We start from the raw sequence: 19,619 nt of genomic DNA, 5'->3' as shown, positions 1-19,619 counted from the left end.
GTGTTAAGTTCACCTCTATATAAGGCAGAGCTCGGTGGTAGTTTGCATAGTGAAGAAGATTTGAGTGTGTTTTTAGTGTTATTTGAGGATATTGTTAGTGTAATGGAGGGAACCGCAAATTTGGTGGTGTATCGCAACGGTGAGATAATACATAATACTCATGAGGGAGTGAGGTTTGTGTCCCAGAATCCGTTTTCGTTTGTGGTTCCATGCACGATGACGTTAATGGAGTTGCAGAACGGCCTCTGTCAAAGCATGGAAAACGGTACATTAATGAGAGTGAGCAGAATTCTGTATCGAAATCCGATTGTAGTTTTTGGTGGTCTAATACAGTTTGATGTCCTTCCGATTACTGATGAAGCGAGTATGGAGAATATGTTTCAAATTCATCGGCAGACTCAGATGCGACACCCACAGATTGAGTTGTACGTTGAGTTTGAAACTGTGGATGTTCAAAACGATATAGACATACATGACGATAGAGATGCAGTGTACGAAGGAATGAATAGTGACAGCGAAGAGGACTTCGAAGCCACTTATGAGGCCGGCGACGAAGATGAGGATGGTGACGTGGGAGTTGAGGCAGCAGCAGAGAATGTAGTGGTTCATCCGTCTAGCAGTCAACCGATGGATGTTCCACCTTTTATGCGTGAGTTGGATCTCGAGGCCATGCATGCCCCCGAGTTTCCGGAATATGCAAACATAGGTACGTGTCGACTAAATAATAACTTTTTGTTAGTTTAGACATTGCCTTTAGCAATAAATGATGATTTTGAGTTTCTGTAGGCATCGCTGATCCTGAGGACGGAGAGTTCCGGATTGGAATGGAATACAGTAGTAGAAAGTCGGTCGTCGCAGCAATTAGAAATTTCACTATATCTAAAGGAGTTGACTATGAGGTCTATGAGTCTGAGCCACAGACGTTCTATGCAAAATGCAAGATGTACGGGCATGGATGTGACTGGCTTATCCGAGCTAGCTTGATACGGAAAAAAGGTTGTTGGGAGATACGAAGATACAATGGTAGGCACACGTGCACGATCGGAACGATTTCACAAGATCATTCCAAGCTGGACTCAGATACAGTTGCTGATGCTATAAGGCCATTGGTCGAGACGGACCCGTCCATCAAGGTGAAATCTATAATTGCGGAAGTCCAGTCAAGGTTCAACTATACCATTAGTTACCGAAAGGCTTGGTTGGCAAAGCAGAAGTCCATAGCCAATGTTTTCGGTGGGTGGGAGGATTCTTACCAAGCCTTGCCATGGTGGCTCTCAGTCATGGTGCAGAAGATGCCTGGTTCAGTTGTCCAAATAGAAACACGACCACTGTACAACGGGAATGAGGAGGCGCAAGGTGTAAAAATACTTCATCGTGTATTTTGGAGTTTCAATCCATGCATTAGGGCATTCAGGCATTGCAAGCCCCTGGTTCAGGTTGACGGCACACACCTATACGGAAAATACAAAGGTACACTTCTAGTTGCTGTTGCACAAGATGGAAACCAGAACATTGTGCCTATCGCCTTTGCCTTGGTGGAAGGGGAGACAGCTGATGCGTGGCACTTCTTTCTCAGGAATCTGCGAATGTATGTTGTTAGAAAAGACGGCGTGGGTATGATCTCAGACCGACATGAGTCAATAAGGGCAGTAGTAAATCGTTCCGGTGGCGACTGGCAACCTCCAAGAGCATGGTGGATGTTTTGTATAAGACACATCGGCAGTAACTTCTTAAGGGCATTCAAAGTCCCTCACTTGCAGAAGCTTGTTGTCAACATAGGGTATTCAAGAACGGTGGAGGAGTACAATATCAACTATAAGAGGTTGGAAGAGCGAGGCGAGGCATATGCCAGGTGGTGCGATGCCATTGGACTCAGACATTGGGTATTAGCATTCGACGAGGGACATCGATGGGGGCATATGACAACGAACCTTGTGGAGTGCATTAACTCAGTGTTGAAGGGTGCCCGTAATCTACCTGTGTTGGCGCTAGTCCGAGCAACATACTATAGGTTAAATGAACTTTTTACGCGGAAGAGTGCCGATGCTCACGAACGCAAGCGTGCCGGATATACGTACTCCGCATTTGCGCAACAGCGGATAGAAGCAAGTATGCAACATGCTGGGAATATAGTTGTGCACCGTTTTGATAGACAAAATGAGGTGTTTGAAGTGCGCGAAATGACTACTGGAAAGGTTCTAGTTGTTGATCTTGCGCGACGGACGTGTGACTGTGGGCACTTTCAGGTTGAACGAATACCATGTCGCCATGTTATTGCTTGCTGTGCTAACCAGCGTCTCGATTGGCAGTTGTATGTGCATGATGTGTACAAGATGACAGAGGTTCGTAAAGTATATAAGTTTGAGTTCACACCATTAGGTGATCCCGATACATGGCCTGCTTATGAGGGACCCACATTGGTCGCTAATCCCGCGCAGAGGCGAACGTCTAAAGGCAGGCCTAAACTGACCCGATACTTGAATGAAATGGACTCACGCGACATGCGAGGTCCTCGGATATGCCGTCTCTGTGGTGCTCAGGGTCATAGTCGGAGTAGGTGTCCTCATCGTGCTGGACCGAGTGGTGCTGCTTCGTAGTTTAATATTGTCATGTTTGTATTTTGTAATTTGTATTTTGTTAGTCGATGCTTTTGAAATTAGACGTCTTTATATTTTTCAATTGAAGTCTATACATTGAACTACAAATGGTACCTTAACATTGTCATTAACTGATTACATAACTTAATAAACCAAACATTAAACTGATATACAAAACAAACATTAACTGATTACATAACCTAATAAACCAAACATTAAACTGATATACAAGACAAACATTAACTGATTACATAACTTAATAAACCAAACATTAAACTGATATACAAAACAAACATTAACTGATTACATAACTTAATAAACCAAACATTAAAACACGATTCACATTAAGTTAACAACCGAAGCTCACTTCTTTCCAACAAACCAGTGCAGTCCCTTACGCATAATGCCCGTCCCTAAACGCGATGGAGTATACCTATCAGGTGGATTTCGCTCCGTCCGTAGGTCATATGGGTGACCTCGAACTGAGTCATCCACCCCCGGAGCTCCCGAACCGCCTGCCTCTGTCGGAGCGGCCGAACCACCTGTGAACGTGTCAACAACTGCGTATCCCCGCTGACGCTGGATAAAACCACTATCACATGACGCACTCTCTGACGTGTGGTCAGAAGTACGACCCCGCAAAGCATGTCCCATATCTACTGATGCCCTACGTGGATCAGCTGGCACTGACGGTGAAGGGATACCACTAAAATCTGACCAGCCACCCAAACCAGCATCAGTCCAATGCTGTAGTTGCTGATCTCCGGGTCCGTCGCCAGAGAAGTCAAACCAATCATGACCGGCAGGGATGGTAAGTATGGGATCATGAGAGTGGTGGCTGTGCTCGGAATGCTGAGAGTGGTGGCTGTGCTCGGGCTGCTGAGAGTGGTGGCTGTGCTGAGACTGCTGAAAGTGGTGGCTGCCCTGAGTGTGATGGCTACCATGACTGTAGGCCGGCGACTGTGGTATATAATAAGGAAATGGCTCAAACGCTGCATGCTGAGGTGGCTGAGGGGGAGGTGGCTGTGGGGCAGGTGGCTGTGGTATATAATAAGGAAATGGCTCAAACACTGCATGCTGAGGTGGCTGAGGGGGAGGTGGCTGTGGGGCAGGTGGCTGTGGATGATGAGGAACGTACCCCGTCAATCTCAACAGATGTCCGTAGGAGCGCATGTACCAATCCCGGTACTCAACCGTCGGTAAAAAATCCCAGGTCGGAAGGGGGTGCAGGTCTCGCAGTCGGCTGTGTCGTCTGTTGGCCCACTCCACTATCCATGGCCCATGCAAAACAGTCCAGTCATGAAGCTGCACGCCGCGTAGAACCATGCAATGCTGGTCAACTGGAATATCCCTAGGTACCCTCGGAGGAGGTTGTACATATCCAAACTGACGCATCACTCGGTCTGCAGGGTGCCACTCGACACACTCGAAGGACAACAACGGAGAAACGATGTCACACACCTCAAGATGAACATGCAAGTCGTCGGGGATGATCAACCCGTCATAGGGTCGCCACTCAAACTGCCACAGTATTATTAGTATATTAAAACCCTAACAATAATGGTTGAAGAAACGAATCAGAAGAAACATAACTATTTACCTCCTGCATGTAGTCTATATCATGCCTGAATGTCTCTACGGTCTTCGATAACCACGCTGTGGTCCGTTCCGAATGACTCCATCTGAAACATTGTTAGTTGAAATAAATTAAATAACTCGTAATATGTCAAACATACATCATCAAAATAACAAACTAACATAACACTTATTACCTCCTGGTAACTGGTATCTCGGCCGGTGGAAGCGTTTGTCTCGGTACGGGAGCAAGACACGGCATTTGCTCCCATGCCCAAACAAACAACAAATTCAGAGGGCCATCCATCTCCTTTGTATCATATCGTGATGCACGGCATAGTGCTCTGTAAAGATGTGCCAGACAAGCTGACCCCCAACTATAAGTATGGATCCGCTCGAAATCACGAAGCAATGGTAGATATTTCGCATGGGCATATGCGGTCGACTTGTCCGTGAATAGAGTCGACCCTAACAAACAGAAGATCTGACATCTCACATATCGCCTGATGGACTCCTCAGTGTCCAACAGCTCGGCATCTCTAATACGTCTAACCCAACCCAGCTTTATATAGGACTTCGCATTTTGACTGACTGATGGCACACGACCGAATATCGCTATGCCCTGACTTTGAACGAACTCGTTACTGCTATCTGTCCATCCACTGACAGGCTCTCCATCAACGGGTAAGCCGAATATATTAGCGACATCCTCTAATATCACTGTAACCTCACCGATCGGCAATACAAAGGTGTGGGTCTCAGGCCTCCACCTTTCAACCAGAGCAGCTAACATGGGATGAAATCCTCTTATAACTCCAATTTTAGATACGTGGTAAAATCCCGTGGCGCGTAAGTGGTTCTCTACCAACGGATTCCACGTCTGTGGCGGATCCAGTTTACGCACCAACAAATTCCTGTTAAGCTGCATCAACAAAAATATCTGTTACAATAATTAAATAATAATCCTTATAAATATATTCATAAACATTCACATATTTATTAAAATATTCAACATAGCTTATCTATTTATTTATTTATTTCTTAAAAAATTAAATTCTTTATAACGTGTGTGTTGTTTTATACAATTTACACATTTAATTTATTATAATATTTATTTATTACTATACGCAATATATTATGTTTAAAAGGTAAAAAAAAATTCATTCATTCATTCCTGAATATATTTCCTAATAATAACAACATTATTAAAAAAATAATATTATTATTATTAACGTTTATTTTATAAAAATACTATTACTATATTATTAAAATATTTATAAAATACACAAATTAATATTCTCATTACAATTTATATTTACATAAAACAAACATAAATACATAAAAAAAATTTAAATACAAAAAACTATTAAAATTTGCTAACTTACGTAAATAGGATGATCCAAATAGTTGATAATATGTTCTTCGGGCGCCAAATAATTACGTACCATTTTTTTTATTGTAACCCTTAAACTAAAAAATTATTTTTACTCACTACTACTACTCACTACTACTACTCAATACTCCTTCACTCAGTCATTTTTTTCAACTCCAACTCAATATATTGAAGAACCCCTACGCGGCTGCTAACTTGCTTCTCCTCTCTCATTTCATTTCCTCAGATTCAATGGACGTTTATATAGATGAAGGAGAAGAGCTCGCTGGTTCCCGGAGAGGGGGGGCTGTCCCCTGCATGCAGGCAGCCTGCAACACGCCCCCCGCGTGGTGGAGCTGTGCCTCGGGACTCGGCGAGAATCTCTGCTGCGCTGCACGGAACACCATGCACCACGCCCCTGCGTGGTGAGTCAGCACGCCCATGGCGTGTTGAGAGAGCTGCGCCACGTCGCAGGCACCACGCCCCCGGCGTGTTGCCACGTCAAATATATCCTAATAAAATTAAATTACTCTTAAAATTTCCTTTACATTTGGAAAATCTTTAAAACTGAAAATCTGTCTCTCACTCATCAAAGCATCTACAAATCCAATGAGAAATTAGTCGTCAGTCATCACCGTACTTAATCGTGGATACTCAAGTTATGAAAAAAAGGAGGGACAATTCAAAATAGTTTCTAAACATTTACAAATTACAGATATTTGTATTTTAAGAGTCAAAATGCATGTAAGAAAAAAAAAATCTCCAAACACAAATAATAGGATCATATAAAAGATATTAGAAATTAAAAGCCATCTCATTTTGTGGGTAACGTAAATTAAATAAAAAACAAAATAAAAAATTGGACAAAAGGTAGTTATTTTGTCAATAAATATGACTTCGCTGTAAATTTAAAAGTTTTAATTGAAAATTGTTGTAAAATAAATAAAAAAATATAATAATATAAATAATTTAATATAATTAGATAAGTTTAATAATAATATTCACAATGATTATTATTTCAATATAATAAGGATGATTAATATATCTATTAAGATTATATGTTGTAGTATATGAAGATATAAGATAAAAAGAACTTTGTACGTAGAGAGAGAGAAAATATTTTTGTATTTGTATTGTGTATATTTTCTTGTCTCAAATCATGTTTTTATAGGCATACATAGGTTTGTTTTTTAAACCACATTTATTTTGCTTCATCCTAAGGACTTGTTCCTTTCAATATGGAAAATGGGTTGCCCATAAATGGACATCCATTCTTATCCTATCCTAGTCACAACACTCTCTCTTGGATGTCCATTTAGGATTATGCCTCATTAAAATCTTACTAAAGAAAAATCTAATGGGAAAAAACTTTAGTGAAGGAAAAAGAGTACAAAATCCTTTGTGATGGAAACTACCTCATTAAAAACCTTGTAAAAAAACTCCAATGGGAAAAAAACCTGACCAAGGGAAAAAGAGTACAATCTCCTCCTCTTGCCGACATCATTTAATGTCTCTTAATCGGCACATCCCGATCTCATGTACCAATCTTTCAAAGGAGGATTTTGGGAGTGACTTTGTGAATAAATCTGCTAGATTGTCATTTGAGCGGATCTGTTGGAGATCAAATGTCCCTTGATTTTGAAGATCATGAGTGAAGAAGAATTTGGGAGAAATATGCTTTGTTCTATCGCCTTTGATGTATCCGCCTTTAAGTTGAGCAATGCATGCTGTATTATCTTCAAATAGGACAGTTGGAGCTATCTTATGATCAATGAGTCCACATGATGACAGAATATATTGAATTAGGCTCCTCAGCCAAAAACACTCGCGACTAGATTCATGAATCGCTAGTATTTCAACATGATTAGAGGATGTTGCTGCTATCGTCTGTTTCGTGGACCTCCATGATATAGTTGTACCACCATATGTGAACACGTATCCTATTTGAGATATCCCTTTGTGTGGATCAGACAAGTATCCAGCATCTACATAGCCAACTAGTTGTGACTTAGATCCATATGGATAAAACAATCCTATATCAACCGTTCCATGAATATATCGAAAGATTTGTTTGATTCCACTCCAATGTCTTCTGGTTAGAGAGGAACTATATCTTGCTAGTAAATTCATAGCAAATGATATATCAGGTCGTGTATTATTAGCAAGATACATTAGTGTTCCAATGGCACTAAGATATGGTACTTCAAGACCAAGAATATCTTCATTTTCTTCTTTAGGACGGAATTGATCCTTTTCCACATCCAACGATCTTACGATCATTGGGGTACTTAATGGATGTGACTTATCCATATAAAATCTTTTCAAGATCGTTTCTGTGTATGTTGTTTGATGAATAAAGATCCAATTTTTTGTATGCTCGATCTGCAGGCCGAGACAAAATTTAGTCTTTCCAAGATCTTTCATCTCAAACTCTTCTTTTAGAGTTTTTATAATTGTTGGAATCTTTTCAGGAGTCCCAATGATATTTAAATCATCAATGTACACAGCAATAATAATGAATCCATATGCAATTTTCTTTATGAAAACACAGGGGCAGATATCATCATTCTTGAATCCGTTTTTGGCCAGATACTCAGTAAGACGATTATACCACATTTGTCCAGATTACTTTAGACCATATAAAGATCTTTGTAATTTGACTGAATATAACCCTTGTGAATATTCATTGGATGGTTTAGATAGCTTTAGTCCTTCAGGGACTTTCATATAGATATCCTGATCTAATGAGCCATATAAATAGGCTGTTACCACATCCATTAAATGCATATGTAGTTAATGATATGCAGATAAACTGACCAAATAACGCAATGTTATCGCATCCACTATAGGGGAATACGTTTCTTCATAATCTATACCGGGCCTTTGTGAAAAATCTTGTGCCACAAGTCGGGCTTTATAGCGCACAACTTCATTTTTCTTATTTCGTTTTCTACCAAAATACCCACCTATATCTAACAGGTTTTACATCTTCTGGGGTACAGACTACAGGTCCAAAGACTTCACATTTTGCAAGTGAGTCTAATTCAGCCTTCATGGTTTCTTCCCATTTTGGCCAATCATTCTTTTGTCGACATTCTTTGACTAATCTTTGCTGAAGATCCTTACTTTCATGCATGATATTTAATCCCACATTGCATGCAAATATTTCATTGACAATTATCTTATTTCGGTCCCATTTCTCTCCTGTAAAGACATAATTTATCGAGATCTTGTCATTTTCATAATTTTCAGGTACCTGAATGTCTTCTGGCGTAAAGACTATATCAGAATTTTGGACAACTGCAGGTATCTCTACTATGTCTTTTTTAACAAGAATAGTATTTACCTCTCTCTTTCGAGGGTTTTTGTCTTTGGAACCGACAGGCCTGCCACGCTTCTGGCATGTATTTGCTTCGGTGGCAATTTGTCCAACTGGGACATCAATTCGAATTGGTGCATTTTCTGTCGGTATATAAGATTTGGTTATCCTCTTTGTATCAGAAAATGCATCAGGCAATTCATTTGCTATTCTTGCAAATGTATAATCTTCTGAACTTCTAGTTCACATTGCCCTGATCGAGGATCTAAATGCATCAACGATGATGCACTCCAATTAAGTTCCTTTTAGAAAACTTATTCTCTCCCTCTAATGTTGGAAATTTTGATTCATTAAAATGATAATCCGTAAACTGGGCTTTAAATACATCTCCAGTTTGTATCTTAAGAAACCTCACTATAGAGGGAGAATCATATCCGACATATACCCCCAATTTTCTTTGGGGTCCCATTTTGGTGCGATTAGGTGGTGCAATGAGAATATATATCGTACACCCAAATATTCTTAAATGGGAAATATTTGGCTGCTGGCCAAAAGCTAATTGCATAGGAGAGAACTGATGGTAACTCGTTGGCCTCAATCGAATAAGTGCTGTGGCGTATAAAATAGCATGCCCCCAAACTGAGGTTGAGAGATTTGTTCTCATAAGTAAGGGTCTAGCAATTAATTGGAGACGTTTAATAAGTGATTCTGCTAACCTATTTTGTGTGTGAACATGAGCTACTGGATGTTCAACACTTATTCCATTAGCCATACAATAAGCATCAAAAGCTTGGGAAGTAAATTCACCAGTATTATCAAGACGAATTGCTTTGATTGGATTTTCTGAAAATTGTGCTTTTAATCGAATAATTTGAGCCAGTAATCTCGCAAACAGGACTCAAATCCAATCTTTACTGGTGATGGCCTTAAAATTAACTTTCTCTGAGAACATGCAGCACAACAAAATTTACTAGATTTAAGAATCTTCTAGTTCTTTAGTGAATGTCCATGGGAGTTTTCAATAATTCTCAGCATCATAGTTATTCCCGAAGGACCCAATTAGTCGTGCCAAGTTATGAATTCATTTGGGCTAGTAAACGTCTGGTTTACAATGGCATGTGATTCAATTGCACTAATTTTGGTATAATACAACCCAGATGAAAGTGAGGGTAACTTTTCTAATATATCTTTTTTATTTAAATCATGAGTTGTGATACATAAGTACTCATGATTTTTTTCATTTATAGTCTCAATATGATATCCATTTCGGCGAATATCTTTAAAGCTCAACAAGTTTCTTCGAGACTTGGTAGACAATAGTGCATTATTTATTATGAATTTTGTTCCTCTAAAAAACAAAATTATAGCTCTTCCGGAGCCTTCAATCACATTGCCTGAGCCAATAATAGTATTAACACATTTTTCTTTTGGCACAAGATGGGTAAAATATATATCACTTCTGAGAATAGTGTGCGAACTTGCACTATCCGCAAGGCATACATCTTCATTACATTTTCTTGCCATTCTCTTCAAAGACAAATAATAATAAAATGAGTAGTATGCACAGTTAAATTAGATACTTGATCGGAATTATTTTTCTAAGAAATACTGCACATAAAAATAATGTCATATACTAAAATTTTATTTAAAATATGACATATTTAATGATTTCAAAATTCATAAACATTAATATTTTATTATTTATATACATCATATTTGAAACTTAAATAAAACTTAACAATAAGTTCTTTACATTATTTATTTACATGAATACTTAACAATCTCACACATTAAACTATTCCATGATTGATCAAATGACCAATATTTCCTTCAAGATCCTCAAAGAAATCAGATACATCATAATGAGTGGTGGTAAAGATCGACTAGGTGCCTTGGGGTACGGCAGGTACGTGACCAATGGCCCTTTCCACCACAACGGAAACACTTATCTTCTGTTGATTTATTCTGCACGATATTTCTTTCTTTATCCCACTTCTGGTGAGATCCTCTCTTTTGAATATAATTCCTTTTTCTTCCATAATTTTTCTTGTTATTAAAACCTTGCCATTTACCTCTTCTGGGGTAATTTACCACATTTACTTCAGGAAATGGGGCGGCGCCAGCTGGGCACGCTTCATGATTTTTCAATAGCAACTCATTGTTGCGTTCAGCAACAAGAAGGTAAGAAATTATCTCAGAATATTTTTTAAACCCTTTTTTTCGATATTGCTGCTGCAGGAGCACATTCGAGGCATGAAAGGTTGAGAAAGTTTTCTCTAATATATCATGGTCAGTTATCTTTTCGCCACATAATTTCATTCGTGAGGTGATTCGAAACATTGTAGAATTATATTCATTTATGGATTTAAAATCTTGTAAACGCAAGTGCGTCCATTCATATCAGGCTTGAGGAAGTATCACTATTTTCTTATGATTATACCTTTCTTCAAGGTCTTTCGAAAGATCTGTAGGATCTTTTAATGTGAGATATTCATTTTTCAATCCTTTGTCAAGATGACGATGAAGAAAAATCATGGCTTTGGCTTTATCCTTCTGGGATGCATTATTTTCAGCCTTAATGGTATCTCCAAGATCCATTGAATCAAGATGGATTTCAGCATCTAGTATCCATGATAAATAATTGTTTCCAGATATATCAAGAGCATTGAATTCAAGATGAGAGAGCTTTGACATAATGAAATTTGGTACTTGAGTCTTCCTAAAAATTTGATCAGAGTCTCGTGATGATAACGTGTTGTAAAATAAATAAGGAAGATGTAATAATATAAAATAATTTAATATAATTAGATAGCTTTAATAATAATATTCAGAATGATTATTATCTCAGTATAATAAGGATGATTAATATATCTACTAAAATTATATGTTGTAGTATATGAAGATATAAGATAAAAAAAATTTTGTACGTAGAGAGAGAGGAAAGATTTTTGTATTTGTATTGTGTATATTTCCTTATCTCAAATCATGCTTTTATAGGCATACATAAGTTTGTTTTCAAACCACATTTATTTTGCTTCATCCTAAGGACTTGTTCCTTTCAACATGGAAAATGGGTTGCCAATAAATGGACATCCATTCTTATCCTATCCTAGTCACAACAAAAACAAAGGTATTTTAGAAAGGGGCATGCTACACATCCATGCAACCATGTAACCAAATTGGCCCAATTCCAAATAGAGTCATGCGCATTAATGAGAGTGAAAACACGCGCCCACTCATTATGAAAAAATGTTACTTCTTCCTTAGTTCTTCTTCTTCTTCTTCTGCTAGCGTTATAGGCTTCACCGTTCTCTTCTGCTCGCGTTTTCTTTCTTGTTCTTCTTATTCTTCTCTACTCGCGTTCTTCGTTATGGATCTGGATTGACTTCAACGTAATTAGCTTTGTGGTTCTTCTTCTTCTTCGTTTTCTTCTTCAATCTGGACTTTTGAATTGAAACAATGAATGAATCAACTTCAAAATCAGTTGAATGAGTGCGATTTGGATTATTCTTCCGAAATGCATAACAATAATCTTAAACATTGAACAAAGTAAAAAGAGGCCACCGAACCGAACAACATTCATTTGGTGAACCGAAATCACAAAGGCCACTAAACTGAACAATGTACATGTGGTGAATAAATGGTAATCAATTTTCAATCAACAAGAATAGTATTTCTCCATGCAAAAGAAGTACTGAACAGAGTAACAACCAATTTCAAAACCCTAGTTACACTATCCACTGAACTGAAGAAGAAGAAGAACCTACGAGCACAAATTTGAAAGAAGAAGGAGGAGGAGGAGGAAGAGGAGGAGAAATACTATTCTTGTTAATTGAAAGTTGATCACCATTTATTCACCACATATACATTGTTCGGTTCGGTGGCCTTTGTGATTTCGGTTCACCAAATGAATGTTATTCGGTTTGGTGGCCTCCTTTTACTTTGTTCAATGTTTAAGATTATTGTGATAGCATGCAGCAATCATTCCCTAGCTGTCTCAACGTAATAACCTCATTCAACTGATTTGAAGTTGAATCATTCATTGTTTCCATTCAGAAGTGTAGATTGAAGAAGAAAACAAAGAAGAAGAAGGACAAAGCTTATTACGTTGAATTCAATGCAGATCAATAATGAAAAATGCGAGCAGAGAAGAAAAATACAAACAAAGGAAAATGATGAATTTTATTAGGTTGAAGAAGAAGAAGAAGAAGAAGAAGAAGAAGAAGAAGAAGAAGAAGATTTTGAAAGAAGAAGGAAGAGGAGGAGGAAGAGGAGGAGAAATACTATTCTTGTTGATTGAAAGTTGATCACCATTTATTCACCACATGTACATTGTTCGGTTCGGTGGCCTTTGTGATTTTGATTCACCAAATGAATGTTGTTCGGTTCGGTGGCCTCCTTTTACTTTGTTCAATATTTAAGATTATTGTGATAGCATGCAACAATCATTCCCTAGCTGTCTCAACGTAATAACTTCATTCAACTAATTTGAAGTTGAATCATTCATTATTTCCATTCAGAAGTGTAGATCGAAGAAGAAAATGAAGAAGAAGAACGACGGAGCTTATCATGTTGAATTTAATGCAGATCAATAATAAAGAATGCGAGTAGAGAAGAAAAACGCGAACAGAGGAGAACGACAAATTTTATTAGGTTGAAGAAGAAGAAGAAAAAAAACAAAAAATGCGATACGTTATATAAGGCGCGTGTATAACAAATGACTGTGGGGTGAGAGAATGCGTGTGTAGAGGAAGTTACTTGGATAATATCCATGTATTTTTTACATGGATATAAAACTTTTTCCTTTTAAAAATTATTTATTGTGACCAAGACAAGTTTTAATTTTTTTTTATCTGACCACTTTATTAATAATAAATATAATTTAAATATAAGGAAATTGTCATTATTAAAATATCAGGTGACACGGTTGTAGTGTTAGTTGCAGCAATTAAATGCTTTCATTACCATATGTGGTTTTTGATCAAACACATGTCTCAAATTAAATTTAAATGTTCCAGATAGAGTTCTGGTGTCATTTCTATATCTATTCAAAAGTAAGCAAACTAAAAATTAAACAATCAAAAATTCATATATAACGATTTGTGATTTGAACTGATGCAACAATGCAAGAACATATGCTCATTCAATGATATTTTCGTTTTCGGTACACGTCATAAATTCAGACTCACAAACATGATAGATAGTTTGCATTGTGGTGTAGTATTATCCTTGTTGTACAACATATTTCTCTACATTCCATTCTTCTAGTTTTTTCTGTTTGAAGCAAATGTATTAATTAGTTGTAAGCTTTCTTATAGGAGTTATGTGAGAAAAATCGAGAATGGTTATATGTCCATTAGTCTAACTATAAAAGTAATATCTTTGAAAACAAATAACAATTTTATAAATATGATTAAATTATTTGTTTAAAATATGTATGACAGTAGTTAATGATTATAGAAAATTAAACATCTTATTATTTTAGTTATATTAAAAATTCTCATTAAGTTGAACTAAATATGCATAATTTTATTAGTATTTATTTTAAGATTTATTTTATATTTATTTTGTATTTTATTTTGTTTTTATTGTTTTGGCGATCTAGTGGGAGAGTTGGGCGGCTAGCTCCTGTTTATTGGTAGGCACCAGATAGTTAATCACTTTGTCATTTGTGTATTCTCTTGCCACACATTGTATTTTCTGTATTGTTCAAACAGACTTGGTGACTAGGTGTTTTTAGAAGTCCTCATTTACCAAGCCGTTCATCAGGCACAAGCTGGCCACGGAGTCTGTGAGGTCGTCGATTTCTAAACATTCATCGTTGAAACGATCCAAGTACTTTCTCGTAGGCTCGCCAATGCATTGTATTATCCTGAAGAGATTGATCGGGTGTTTTGCCTTGGCGATTCAAGTGGTGAATTGGGCTAGAAACTTTTGAGAGATGTCTGAGAAAGTGGTTATAGAGCCTTGCGGGAGGGAGTTGAACCAACGGATTGTCAGCTCCGCTAGGGTCACGGGGAATGCCCAGCACCTGACCACGTCTTCCACGCCCTCTAGATTCATCAAGGCTTCGAAGGTCATGATGTGCTCCTGTGGGTCTTTGGTATCATCATATCTCATGTCCGTTAGCTTATCGAAATTCTTAGGTAACCGGATTCGTAGGATGGAAAAGTGAAAGGGGGTGGCGCCGATCACGACAAGGTCTCGACGCTTCCTTTTCCGCTCCTCCCTTCGTTCCCTGCTTCTCGACTTGTCTCAGGAGTGATGGAAATAGGTGCAACCATCATTCTAGCCACACCCGTCATCGGCCTCTACACGCAAACGAGTGTTTCGACTAGCCTTAGGATTATAGCGACCCCTCGCCGCCAACTCTTTTTCGAGGTTTTGGACCCTATAACTAAGTTCTTGCATGATCCGGGAGTTGTCACTACTTGTTCTGTTGAGTTAAGAAATTAACTAAATTAATTAATGATGACAAACATTATTTTTGGAAAATTATCTAACTAATATTAATTATTTGTGATTAAGTGTTGCAGGCCAAAATTAAAATACAAAGGCAGCCCAAATTGAATGAAAACAAAAACAAGGCTGATGGGCTACAAATAAATAGAAGCCCAAAGGAATCAAGAAAATGAAATCAGATGGGCCAAGAAAATCAAACGGGTTGCATGAATCAAAACAATCCAAGCCCGTATCCATCACTCCAAGCTAATCCCTCCAAATTGCTTTCACCCAAAGCAACGTTCACTTTTTCCTGTCTCGGTCAGAACTCTGAGAAAGAGAGAGAGAGAGAGAGAGAGAGAGAGCTTAGTTCCTAAGCTATTCAAAGAAGAAGAAAGAAAGAGAAGGTTAGGCAAGAAAGGCAGAGGTCAAATTGGCAAAATCAAACCAAATCAAGCTAAGGCAAAGGTTAAAGGTAACACATTTCCTATTGCATGCATATTGCTTTCTTTTCCTCTTTCCAACTCTCTGTCAGTCCGAAATGGGATAAATGGGAAAGATAATCTCTACTCCCACTGCTGTGCATCTACGGTCACAAGTGTGTCTTGGAGACCAAGTAGTTTCTTAATAGCCAAGATCCGGGTTTACCATTGAAGATATTTATTTCCGTTGATCTGTGTCTTTCGGTCAACAAGAGAAGGTCAGAAGCAAAGTTCCTATTTTCAGAAGTTGACCTAGAGAGAGCAACTCAGTAACATGCAAGGAGATAAAAGAAGATTTTTTTATCATTCAGAAGTCAAGGAGAGATAACCAGTGTTCTTGAGGTGTATGTTCTGAGAAAAGGTCTTTGAAGAAGTTCATCTAACTAGACAGTGTTTCCTAATCAAAGGAGCATTCCGCCAGAATGAAGAACTAAATCAGAGGCTAGCAAATCTGGTTTATCACATAGCAAAGAGGCTGTTGAAGAAGTCAATCTCCTTCATGTTTTACAGATTGTAATTTCTTTTTAATGTTTATCTTTCTGTAATTTCTTGAGTGAAAAGGCATAATGAGAGAGCTCAAGTAAAAGCCAATGAGTGGAAAAAGGCTGAGTGATACACTTGATAGAAAAGCCTAGAGTTGTTTCAGATTTCTTTAGGTAAATCTGTGTCTTGTATCTAGTACCATTGAGGTATTCCTTTCTTAGTTGGGTGAGCATTAAGAGTGAAGAGTAAGGTATTAGCATAGCCAAAGTTAAGTTAGGTTAGAACTTGAGTGTAAAAGGATTGTGTCAATCATGTGAAATTGGTGTATGTAATACTTTAACTATAGTAGAAATTCTACCACTGTTGTGGTGGAGACTGGACGTAGGTTGCATAGCACAAGGCAACCGAACCAGGATACATGATGGTGTTAGCTTTTCTCTTCTCTGCTCTATCCTGTTTTCTGATATTCATGAGACAAAATAAAATTGTCTCATAAATTTCCCGCTATTAAGTTCAAATAGATTCAGACTGCAAGTTTGGTTTAAAAGGGTCTGTTCATTAAACTAGAAGAAGGTCAAAGATTCAACTCCCCTTCTCTAAGCCTTCTATAACCTTTAATTAGTATCAGGAGCCTTAGTCTCAAGAATCAAGTTTCACGCTTGGAGCAAAGGTCCAATAGCGAACAACTTAGGCACAACCACGGTTGCCTACACTCTAACTGAAGGCCAGTTAAACAATAGGCCTCCCTTCTTCAACGGGAAGAACTATGCCTATTGGAAAGAGAGGATGAGGATCTTCATCCAATCCATTGACTACAACATACGGAAGATTGTTCTGAGCGGTCCCAAGATTCCAACAAAAATAAGTGCTGATGGAGTGGTTACTCCAAAAGAAGAAGCTGGGTGGAATGAAGACGATAAGAAGAAGATGAAGCTGAATGCTAAAACAATCAACCTTCTTCACTGTGCTATCAGCTTTGAAGAGTACCAAAATGTGTCTAGATGCAAGACAGCCAAAGAAATCTGAGAGAAACTCTAGGTTACACATAAAGGCACTAAACAGGTCAAAGAAACGAGGATTGATATGCTGCGAAAAGAGTACGAGATGTTTAATATGAAGGATAGAGAAATCATTGATGAAGTATTTGAGAGATTCTCAATCATAATCAACAACCTTGATGCTATAGGTACAAACTACTCAAAACAAACCCTAGTGAGAAAACTCCTTAGAAGCCTCACAAAAGAATGGGAAACCACTGCCACTGTCCTAGCCGAGAGCAATAACCTAAGCCCTATAACCTATGATGAGCTGAGAGAAAAACTCCTTGCCTATGAAACCACACACACAAACCCAGACTCAAAGAAAAAGGGAATAGCCCTCAAGTCAAAAATAGAATCAATAGAGAGCGAGTCTAGTAATGGTATTTCAGATGATGACTTATGTTTTTTGTTAGGAGATTTAGAAGGATGATGAAGAACAAGGGTAAATACAAGGGTTCAACCTCAAATGAACACAAAATGAACTTGAGCAAGGTGACGTGTCATCATTACAAGGAGGCTGGACATTTCAAGCTAAACTGTCCAAAGCTCAAGAAAGAGAACAAAGGAAAGAAAGAAAAGAAGAAAGTGCTCATGACAGCTTGGGAGGATCTTGAGAACGACTCCAATGAGGAAGAAGATTCTGAAGGTGAAGATAAAGACTGCTTCATGGCTGGAAATAATAATCTTGATGAGGTAAATTACTATGACTTGTCTATAGATGATTTACATGCTATTATTAATGATCTTACCCTAAACACCTCAAAACTGTTAGATAAGTACAATAAATGCAGATTTGAAAAAGATGTGTTAAAAATTGAAAATGATTTTTTAAAAGAAAAAGTGAAGAAAACTGAATGTGCTTTGGACATTATTGAAGAAAACATATTTCTAAAATCTGAACTTGAAAAATTAAAAGGAAAGCACATTGTGGATCCTTCTCAAGAGTTAATTGCTGAAAATGAAAGATTAAATGATATGATTAAAAGGTTGAATGGTGACTTAGCAAAATTTGCTCAAAGTTCTAGTAACTTGGACAAATTACTTGCAAGCCAAAGATCATTGTTTGAAAAATCTGGTTTAGGCTATATAACCAAGAAAAGTGTAGTTTTTAATTATTCCTCTATGAAATTTGTGGCTTCTTCATCAAATACTAAATTAACATCCAACAAATCTGGTATTAGATATGTTCCCACATTTGAGGAGAAATTTGATGAAGTTTACACAAGTGAAACTGAACCTTCACCAAGAACCGAACCTACTTCAAATAGGTCAGGTTTGGGGTACACTTCGAAAAATGAGGTTGCGTTCAAGAAACCACTATTTTACAACAAAAACTCATATTCGAAAAGTCCAAAAGTTCTAAAAAATTCTGGTGAAAATACTTTTTGTAAAGAGGAACAATTATAATAAAAAATCAGTTTGTCAAAAGAAATGCACCTCTTCCAAAAACCAGAAAATTTCAGCCTTTTCATCATTTCCAGCATGGTAGCTCATCTCAATTTTAGCAACATGCATCAGAAAATCATTGTTTTAATTACAAAAAATTTGGTCATTCATATTCACAATGCTTCATTGAAAAAAGAATTGTAGGAAACCAAATTTACAATGTTGTGTGTGATTTCAATGCACTTGGGCAACCAAGATGGAATAATTTCAAAGGATCCAAATTAATTTGGATACCTAAGGTTACTTGAAGTTCTTCATGCAGATTTGCCTAGCGTCCAAGAACAAAAATGATATGTGGTACTTGGATAGTGGATGCTCAAGGCACATGACTGGAAGGTCAACTTACTTCATCAAACTAAACAAGTATGATGGAGGTTTTGTGACATTTGGAGATGATGGTAAAGGTAAAATAATTGCTGTTGGAAAGGTAGGTAATGAGCACTCTACCTTCATTGATGAGGTATTCTTGGTATGTGGATTGAAGCACAATCTTTTGAGTATAAGTCAGCTATGTGATTTAGGATTTTTAGTGACTTTCAAAAGACTTGAATGCTGCGTTGTAAATGAAAAGACTAATGAAGTACTTTTTGTTGCCAAGCATTGTAATAATGTGTATGGACTTACCCTTGATGAACTAAAGGATCAAAATGTAGCTTGCTTTCATTCTAAAGAATCTGAAAAGTGGCCATGGCAAAAGTTCATTTAAGCCAAAGGAAGACATCTCTCTACTAAAAGGCCACTTGAGTTGCTACACATTGATTTATTCGGTCCAACAAGAACTCAAAGCCTAGGTGGTAAATATTATAGTTTAGTGATTGTGGATGACTATTCTAGGTTTGGTTGGGTTTTATTTCTTGCACACAA

At 37.6% G+C, this 19,619-nt stretch overlaps 1 protein-coding gene across 1 annotated transcript; it reads left to right on the top strand.

Annotated features, from left to right (window-relative positions):
• The first annotated feature begins 102 nt into the window (after window positions 1–102).
• LOC107478216 (uncharacterized) lies at window positions 103–2,597 on the top strand. Its single transcript, XM_016098356.1, has 2 exons — window positions 103–706; window positions 787–2,597. Exons 1-2 carry the CDS (start codon window positions 103–105, stop codon window positions 2,595–2,597), a joined length of 2,415 nt encoding a protein of 804 aa, XP_015953842.1.
• The last annotated feature ends 17,022 nt before the right edge of the window (window positions 2,598–19,619 follow it).

Source organism: Arachis duranensis, chromosome 3 (assembly GCF_000817695.3).
Source record: "Arachis duranensis cultivar V14167 chromosome 3, aradu.V14167.gnm2.J7QH, whole genome shotgun sequence".
NCBI classification, from domain to species: domain Eukaryota; kingdom Viridiplantae; phylum Streptophyta; class Magnoliopsida; order Fabales; family Fabaceae; genus Arachis; species Arachis duranensis.
Note: the sequence above shows the minus strand (reverse complement) of the source record. Positions and strands in the feature narration are given on the sequence as shown.